Consider the following 9,316-nt stretch of genomic DNA (forward strand, 5'->3'; position numbering starts at 1 on the left):
ACAGAAAGAACTCAATTATAGTATCAACATTAGGCTACTTTAAATACCTTAAAGTTATTAAGTTGCGAAGGTAAAAAGTTTGTTTCCTCGTCAAATATTCCAATTAAATGGATTTCCTAATAAATTTCTTTTCCCAATTAGCGATTTTTTTTTCTTTTGTTTTCTTTGTGTGAGTTTTTCTTAATGCAATGATTCATAGATAGCCAGTGAAAATGAAATATACGAGTTAATCGAGAGAAAAACAAACAACTACACGTGACTTTGACATATCGAAAACGTAGCTGTCCAACTTTCGACTTGAGTTTTTAAATTCTTGTTTCATTCAACTTGTATTAAATTTATCGCTTGCTCTTTTGATTCTGTTTTTTTTCCTTTTTTTTTACTAATTTCGCTGCTTTCTCTAATTTTTTATTTAACGATGTTGGCACTGTAGTAGCAATTACGGCGAAAGATTCAACATAGCTTTGAATGACATGCAATCACGATACGTAACCTCGCTTTTTATCAATCTTCTGGATAAGAGTCCGAGGTAAACTACTTGAATAATTTTCTCTCGTAAATAATAAATAATAATAACGTATCTTCGTTTCATCACCTTCAAAGCGTATACTTCATTGTTCCTTAGTTCTCCACTGGATCATAAGCGTTTTCTTCTGTTACTTCAGAGGAATCTTCTCTGGAAGATCAAACGGTGTCAATTTCACGCAACTCCAATAGCGTATCGAAAGAAGAACAGGAAGGGTAAAGGAGATGACGGGCCAAAAATAATAAAACCGATCTAGTAATTTTCATGAAATTACTAATATTTTGCCAAAATACTTTTAACATCGTACTATTTATTCTTTATTTAAACTAAACAATATCGTTTATATAGCACTGATATCTTGTTCGGATGCTGATGATTATATCTTCAACGAAATTTTAATGGAATTTTAGCGAGAAATCACCTAAACCAATTCTGGAGCCCTCGTGTAAGAACGCTATAGTGATCGGTGGGTCTGAAGGTTTTGGTTTTGCAGCGGCTGATCATCTCTTGTGCAAAGGAGCGCGCGTTAGTGTTTTCTATATCCAACGAAATCTCAAATATCAACATAGAATGATTTCAACGATTTTTTAATATGTTTTTTAATATGTTACTTAACGCTAAAACTACCGATAGTTAACACGAAGCTATTTCTACCAAAACCAGTGAAAATGACTGGACGTTAAAAAATACATAATAATAGAATATTTTTATATTTATTGATTTATTACTTTCTTACAGAAGCAATTCCATGTTATGTAGTAGATTTTTTTATATTATTAATCCATCTAAACGAGGGTTGACAAATTTATAAAATTATAGAACCTGTCGTTTTGACTGGTGTGGTATTTCCAGCGTTAGCATCTAGCGATCTAGCGATCGATCCGGGATTTTCCTGGTAACTGATATCAGCATATCGAATGATACGCAGTAAAAACTTGAAAAACGTGTGGCAAGTTGTACCAAACGAGAAAACTGGTTATTTGGAATTCGATAAACAGATCGCAACACTCTTTTACGCTTTCACAAGTATCAATCATTTTGACTTGTATTGATATAAGTAGCTTTGATACAAAATTATTTTGAATTTCAATAGATAAAAAACAAAATAAAATTCATTATATTATTCTTTTAATTATCGTTCGTAATCTTGAGTTGCGTTAATCTTGATCACAACGTGATAAAAATAACGTAATAAAAACCTAACTCTTATCTTTTGTTAATAACATGTACAGCTTGACCATCATCGATGACTGTCTAACGATTCACAGCAACTCAAAGAAATAATTGTAATATCGGCGATCGGTGCTCAAGCTCGTGCCATCGAGACGCGCGTCTCGCAGACAGACAGACGCCTATGAAAAAGTTGCGTTTCTCTCATCTCGCTACATATACAAACTACATCGTTACACATAATACAATCATGACCGTAGATAAACTGTCATCAGCTATAAACCATAAAGAAACCGGTAATCAATATTAACGCATACTCTGTCACGGTCATACAATTATAGGCAGAATTCGATATGAGGTACCGATAGATTTTTGCGAATATTTTAGAAACTAGAATCGTCTGCCTCTTATGTATCGGGAAAAAGCTTCATTGAAAAAAAATGTAAAAATTTCGTTGAAATCATTTTATACTGATATATCGGGAACAAGCATTTATGGGTAATACCTGTTTGCTAAGACAAATTACTATCTTGATTTACGAATCAATGTATTCGAAACATAAAAAGTACATTAAAGTTTAATGATGAAATTTACGTTTCTAGAAACTTTCAGAATAAAAGATGTTCGTTATATTTCTGGAGCTAATGTCTTAATTTAGATTGTATATTTAATATGAAATCTTGCATAAACATTCGCAATACAGTAATCATGTTTAGTATAGCATAGTCATCAACAAACACGTTCTCAAGTATAAGCATATAATTAACCTCGTTGACAAATAATCTTATAAACAAATCCATTTCGTTGGCAGAAAAGATAATCAAAATTCAAAAATTCTGCATTCGAACATTGCAGATCGTCGTAGTAGCTGACGATGATCCTATTGAAGGAAAAGTCGCAGTAAAAAAGCTATGCGATTCTTACGGAAAAAATCGCGCTCTGTTTGTTCATTATGACATTAAAAGTGATTGTCACATTCAAGGTAAATTAATATCGACGAAGATAATGAAATATGATAATAATAAAAATATATAGTATAACGATAACAAGTAACATGTATAATGTGAGTATAACGACAAATTTTATTTCATCGTCGTTTTAGCTGGTTTGACAAACTCTCTCTGCAAGCTTGGAGTGATTCACATTCTTTTCAACAACCTCGATAAAGAACGACTACCATTAAAGTGTCCAACGTCGACTTTGAAACAAGTTCGTAATAATTAAGATAAAAGAAGTAAAATTAACTATAATGGTTCACGAAAGTATTTAAATACTTGGAACAAAAAACTCGTAAGTTTATATCGTAGTATGTGTATCGTAAAAAAATTTACGTAAATATCAAATATTCATAAAAGATGCTTACGTAAGTACTTTCGTGAACTAATTGTACGAACAATAAGGATAAACAGTTTTTAATCGCAAAAATTTACAGAACATTACGACTGAAACGATTCAAATAGGATTGGAGCTTTTAGGAAAGGATCAAGGTGGCTCTAAAGGGATAATAATAAATTGCGCGAGTATTTTTGGTTTCATGGGATGGCCTCAAGATCCATTTCCGGTTTATTGCAAGAAAGAACCAGTTATAGAAGTGACGAGAGATTTCGCGGTATCTTACATTATCTATATAATCGTGCAAATGAAACTATTCACTTTGTATCTATTATTTGCGCTTCTTGTATCTATTATCGTTGAATGATACGTGTTTTACTCTACGTTAAAGAAAAATTATAAGGGGCAAGAAAAGGATGTTCGTGTTGTGGCCCTTTGTCCAACGACCAAATGTTTCTCCAATATTGGATTACCAGATTTCCCAGAACCTATCCCAAATAAAACAATGAACGAAATGCCAATTTGTATACCGCATTCGTAAGTTAAATTTCATCGTCGTATGGTTATTGTTAACGTAATTCGCGCAATTTTATTATAACGCTAATAAAATATAGATAAATTATATTATTTATTGTTAAATAAGAAATTCAGTCTACAATTGAAAGATATATTATTATATGTTATTTATTCTAATTTTTTGTTTTATTTATACTTGTAAAGATATCAATAGACGTATAAAATAGTTTACTAACACACGTCTATGTGCAGCAAGTATCACATAGGAACTGCTTTGAGCTACATACTAGCGTGGGCAAAGAACGGGAGTGCATGGCTTGTAGAACCAGCGATCAGTGTCCATCAAATTCCTCGATTAATTCACTTCCCGGAGAAAGAAGGTGAACGAGTCGACTCTAAAGTCTATGAGGCACAAGTAAAATCAATCTCTTTTCAAACTTTTATTTCAATCTACGTTACTTTTCTCTTTTTCTTCTTTTCTTTTCTTACGCATTTGATTGTTCAATAAGCTCGCTTTTAATGCGTTTGATGTTACAATTTATTATATTTATATATTTATTATGTAAGAGTATCATAGAAACGTTATTCATCTTATCGTTAGCTACAGTAAATATACGATAAAAAGTACGAATGAATATTGCTTACAGTTATATAATTTAGTGCAGGAAGAATGAATACAAATATCATCAGATATCGAGTTCTTGGAATTCATTGAATATTTCAGATCACTCAGATCTTTATATTGCAAATATTAGAATGTTAATGAATATTACGAAAGTGAATATTAATATTCAATGCATGTACGTAAAAGTAATAGAAAGATATGCATCGATGATTAGACAGATCAGAAAAATGAGACTCTATTTACTAATATCATGTTACATATTAATAAATATATTTTTTCGTAAGAATAAAAAAGTTTTATGACAATACCAGCCTTGTCCAGTGAAATTAGAAGTACCATGCGTCAAACCTGGGGTGTGTGTACCCGGAGAAAAACAAATGTGTGCAAAAAAGAAGTGGAAAGATGGTGATAAAAAATGACCTCTTCCAACGACGTAAGTAATTTTAACATTTGAAAATAATATATTTATATAATTAAATTAAAAATATTCCTTTGATTGTCTGACAAATTTGAGAAATCTGGAGATATTTAAACTCTCCCCTTCACTTTTCTCTAATTTTTTATCTTACCGTATACTTAGTTTTTCTCTGAGCTAATTAAATATTCAGGTTTTTATTAAAAAAGAACAATAACCAAAAAATAGATTTTTTATTACGGTCAGATGCGGGTTTCAAAATCATACAACAGAGGAAAAGATTTAAACGTTCAGTTTAATAAACTTATAGCATAATTTACACGTGTGAAATTGCAAAAGAGTTACCACTTCTCCGATTTCGATGATTTTCAAATACGTTATAGGAATCAACATTTTGAACATCTTTTCCCTATACCTATATTAATTTCTAAAATATTCAAATTCCGGTTGGATCAAGATCAGCGCAAGAAAAAACTAATCTAAATTCAAATCCAGTACGTTGATGATATTCGTTAAGTTATAACAGAAATTTCTTTCAGCTTCGCGTACGCAGTTGTGCACGGGGCTTTAAGCTTGCACAACCCTCGCTACGCGTACTATAGACGGAAGATAAGAGTTAGATTTCATTTGGATTTGACCAATCAATACCGACCTATGCGCTGCCACAGACGCACAACTACGAGGGTTGTCCAAAAAGTACTACCCGTTTACATCCAGAAGCCATGTAAAACGATGAAATGCACTTACCAAAGGTCATCCAGCTTCATTCGTGTATTGGCATGAGTCATATAAAATTTTCTGTTTAAATATTGAATATCGTCGTTCATATTTGTATCAGTCATTCAAAACAACGATGCGAACTAAAAATACCACCGATGACGTTTTTATGCTTCTGGAATGCCGAAAGGATTCTTGCAAAAGGAATTCATTTCTATTTACAGCAGTTAACGGTGATAGAGCTATAGATTTTTTTTTTTTTTTTTTATTTTGGTTTTTTACAATTTGTCCTTATGGACATTTGGTAAAGTGTTATATCTTATTGGTGAAAAAAAAAAAAATAAAATAAAAATAAATATAACATGTGGGTGGCTACCCCCAGCGGGGTGCCAGCTTCGTTTTTTCTAAGTTATATCTTTTATGTAGAGCTATAGGTGTTTGAATTATTATGGATGGATGAATTATTGAATTCAATAGGGACAGAAAAATTGTACGCGATACGTAAGTTCAAAAAGGTCTCATTGCAGTTTTTTGCAAAACTTCAAGAGTCAAACTTGACCGATAATGTTTCGCAAAAACGGAACGGTTTGAACGATTGCCTAAGAGTATGATTAATAATTTCCATTATATCATTTCCAAATAAAACTAATAGTAAGAGTATGGTGAACTGACTACAGAAGCGTGTGACGAAAGCACAGAAAAATTCGTATAACGTTACGATGAATGTTTAAGTATAGCTGATGGTTGTATTGAAAAATAACTTATTATGTATGCCAAAATTACAAATCAAGAAATCTTCTTAAAATGAATCTGTATGCTTATTCCAAAGCGGATATTACTTTATCCATGACCTTCGTACAAGCAGAGCACGTTGTTGCGATACCAAGAGTTTCTACCGAATATCTCGGAAACCAAAGTCGATCGTTGATTATATGTATGGGAAAAAGCTTTACAAATGTTGAGCAACAAAATCCTCGACAGTTTCGCCATTTACACGATACAACTGACGTATATAAACGATTCTTCGATGACAAGGAGTACTGATAATCGCTTCAAAATAATAATAATAGTAACGAATATCATCGTACATCATGATGTACGTCAATGTTTCTCAAACCTTTCGATACTGCTTCCTTCTTAATATAATAATCAAGCAAATTCTGCTCAAGTATAATATAGATACGTACTTCAAACGAAATGAAAAAAGAAACATAGGTAAAACTGTTTTTGATTTTGTCTTCGCTGAATATAAATTTGAAGAACATGAGAAATTTATGTTTATGACTTTGACTGTCGAACGAACCTAATACAATCGTGGCAAAGTGTTCAACTTGCTTAAATTAAAAATAGCGTTATCAGAAAACTAACAACGTGTTACATAAAAATGTTACGTAAAACAACGTCTGTAAGCGTAGAAAAAAATTTTTTTTACGTTACGCGACGATATTAGCGATAAAAGTAATTTTCAAGTGCTCCCAAAATATTCAAGGTTGAAAAACACTGAACTATTTATATATATGTATATAGGTACGTATGTAGCTAAAAACTGTATACGTATATAGTAAGATCATAAATTGAAACGTTAAACTTTAAACGGTAATACCGATCGATCTAGCCACGCTCAGAGTTGCAAGAGAATTGTTTACCTGTTTGTTTAAAAAAAAAAATAGTCGCGAGTGACAATATCGTACAGGCTTGAACAAACTTCGAGATTTTTATCTCCCCTGTTGTTGAAATGTTTCAACATTCAACAAATGTTTTGATCAACAAATGTATAAATTTTAATTTAGCGACCTCACTATATCATTTCTAGCTACGATATATATATAGATATCTTTTGTTTGTTTACATATCTAATCACTTGTAGACATATTTCAATTCAAAATATCTCAACACATCTATATTTCTTCATCTGGAAAGTAATTTATGTTCTATAACTGTCATTTATATACCTAAAACTGTACACAAGTATTAGACCTATAAATAGGATGTTTTGGACACTTCAATGTAAACGATTCAGAGTAAAAGACTGTATTTGAACTTTCGACAGTGTTTGATTATAAATAATTATATTATTTTTAAGAATTTTCCCAATAAGTGATTGAAAGAGTACTGAAAGAATGAATGTGAGACACGCAATTGTATTGATCGTTGGAGGAGGAAGCGGTATCGGTTGCACCTGTGCTGAACAGTTTTTGAGTTCCAAGGCTGAGGTAAATCTTCGTTGACTGTAAAAATTTGGTTGGTGGCAAGAATGAAAATTTAAATTTAAATTTAGATTTGTTAGATACGTTCGCAATCTGGTTATCTTCGTTCAAGTATTAAATTTACCGAAATGAAAAAAATTTTGAAATAAAAGAATATCCTGATAGAAAATTTGGTAATTTATATTCAAATTGTATTCATAATTTTGTTCAGTTCGTGGGAATTTTGGATTTACCAAACTCAAATGGAAGAGTCGTAGCAGATACATTGGGCATTCAGTATGGTGCACACCGTGTGGATTTCTTCGTCTGTGATGTCACGAACGATGAGCAAGTAAATTGTAAGATACGATAAGTAACAAGAGTAAATCGAAGCTTATTTCATTAGAAAAAAATATCAAAATCAATAGATCGATTTAATTTAAACAGCGATCTTTCAAAGGATCACACAATTGTTAGGGAGTTTCGATATTCTCATCAATAGCGCAGGAGTTTTGACCAATGGAGAAGATTGGCACCGCATGATAGATGTGAATGTCGTAAGTATATCACCGTATACCTTTTAAGTTGTAAATAAATAAATTCAACTATTACTTACAGATGTGGATGTTTATGCATTCATGGGAAATTAGACATACTAGTAAAAATTAGATACCGTACATGCAAAAATAAATACAACACTCAGCTAGTTATTTTTTTAATGAACTTTTCAACAACCAAGTAATTAATCCCGATAGAGTCGATCAATTTCATTTCTATGTGATTCTATTAACTGTTAGTTTCCACGCTAATTAATAATCATTGCAGACTGGACTCATACGTACGACTTTAAAGGCCATCGATATAATGGGTAAACACAAAGGTGGTAAAGGTGGTACAATAGTAAATATTTCCTCCATAGCTGGTCTCATACCTGTAGTTTATTATCCAATTTATGCTGCAACGAAACATGCCATCGTTGGACTCACCAATAGTTTAGCGGTAAAACTAGTTTTAAAAAACACACACACACACACACACACACACATACATACACAGTTTCTTGAAGCGTGATATATTATATAATTATTATACTATTAAATAATTAAATAATTTGAAGAATATTTAAAAAATTAATATCGACGTTACAACGATCGATTAAATTAAGGAAACATTAAAACATGCTTAAAATATACTATTCTTTTATACAGCTCAGTTACAACGAAACTGGCGTTCGTATGATGCTGATGTGCCCTGGCCGTACACACACTCCTTTAATATCAAATTTGTACAACTTTGAAAATCCACATTTAAATTTCATTAATGTTAATAGAGCGTTGATGTGTTTAAGAACAGCGGGTAACCAACCGTAAGTATTTTAAAAAATATGAAATAGCCGTCTCGGATAATTAATAATTAATTAATAATTTAATATTTAATACTCGTATAGTGGGTTTAATCTATTAATCAAAATGTAAAATATTTATACAACTAAACTCACAAAAATCTAAAAGTAATCATTTTTTAACAAGCACGAAGCAATTGTCGTTAGAGTATTCACGTTGTTAATGAACTTTTCTGAAATAAATACGTAATAATGATTATTCTTTTCTTTATTGAAAATAATAAGCAAGGAAGATAAGATTCGTCGGTATTTTTAAACGTTTAGCGACTTATATAAGAATAATTATTAATTTGTACAAATCTTTCATTTTCATAGGCCAGAGTGCGTGGCCAAAGCAATAATCATGTTGATGGAGAAAGGAGAAAATGGCACTATATGTGTGGTCCATGATGCGCAACCACCTTATGCCGTTGATGTTCAGACATTT

At 31.5% G+C, this 9,316-nt stretch overlaps 2 protein-coding genes across 2 annotated transcripts; both read left to right on the plus strand.

Annotated features, from left to right (window-relative positions):
* Nucleotides 1-584: 584 nt before the first annotated feature.
* Nucleotides 585-5,420, plus strand: LOC132909112 (3-hydroxyacyl-CoA dehydrogenase type-2-like; the record flags this gene model as incomplete). The annotated part of the gene is made up of 9 exons (XM_060963703.1): nt 585-781; nt 937-1,051; nt 2,552-2,678; nt 2,799-2,905; nt 3,129-3,305; nt 3,420-3,565; nt 3,797-3,959; nt 4,481-4,602; nt 5,124-5,420. Coding segments are annotated over 8 exons (1,140 nt in total), but the record flags the coding sequence as incomplete, so codon positions are not given.
* A 1,761-nt stretch (nt 5,421-7,181) lies between these two features.
* Nucleotides 7,182-8,877, plus strand: LOC132908738 (15-hydroxyprostaglandin dehydrogenase [NAD(+)]-like). The gene is made up of 5 exons (XM_060963017.1): nt 7,182-7,514; nt 7,720-7,846; nt 7,935-8,044; nt 8,313-8,486; nt 8,696-8,877. Exons 1-5 carry the CDS (start codon nt 7,422-7,424, stop codon nt 8,855-8,857), a joined length of 666 nt encoding a protein of 221 aa, XP_060819000.1. The 5' UTR covers nt 7,182-7,421; the 3' UTR covers nt 8,858-8,877.
* The last annotated feature ends 439 nt before the right edge of the window (nt 8,878-9,316 follow it).

This window comes from Bombus pascuorum, chromosome 7 (genome assembly GCF_905332965.1).
Source record: "Bombus pascuorum chromosome 7, iyBomPasc1.1, whole genome shotgun sequence".
Classification (NCBI taxonomy): domain Eukaryota; kingdom Metazoa; phylum Arthropoda; class Insecta; order Hymenoptera; family Apidae; genus Bombus; species Bombus pascuorum.

What these genes read in the sequence shown, in the direction of transcription:
- LOC132908738 (XM_060963017.1), top strand. Translation starts at nt 7,422, where the DNA reads ATGAATGTGAGACACGCAATTGTATTGATCGTTGGAGGAGGAAGCGGT. An exon ending in TTTTGAGTTCCAAGGCTGAG is followed by an intron (nt 7,515 to 7,719) that starts GTAAATCTTCGT and finishes AATTTTGTTCAG; the next exon opens with TTCGTGGGAATTTTGGATTT. An exon ending in GACTCACCAATAGTTTAGCG is followed by an intron (nt 8,487 to 8,695) that starts GTAAAACTAGTT and finishes TCTTTTATACAG; the next exon opens with CTCAGTTACAACGAAACTGG.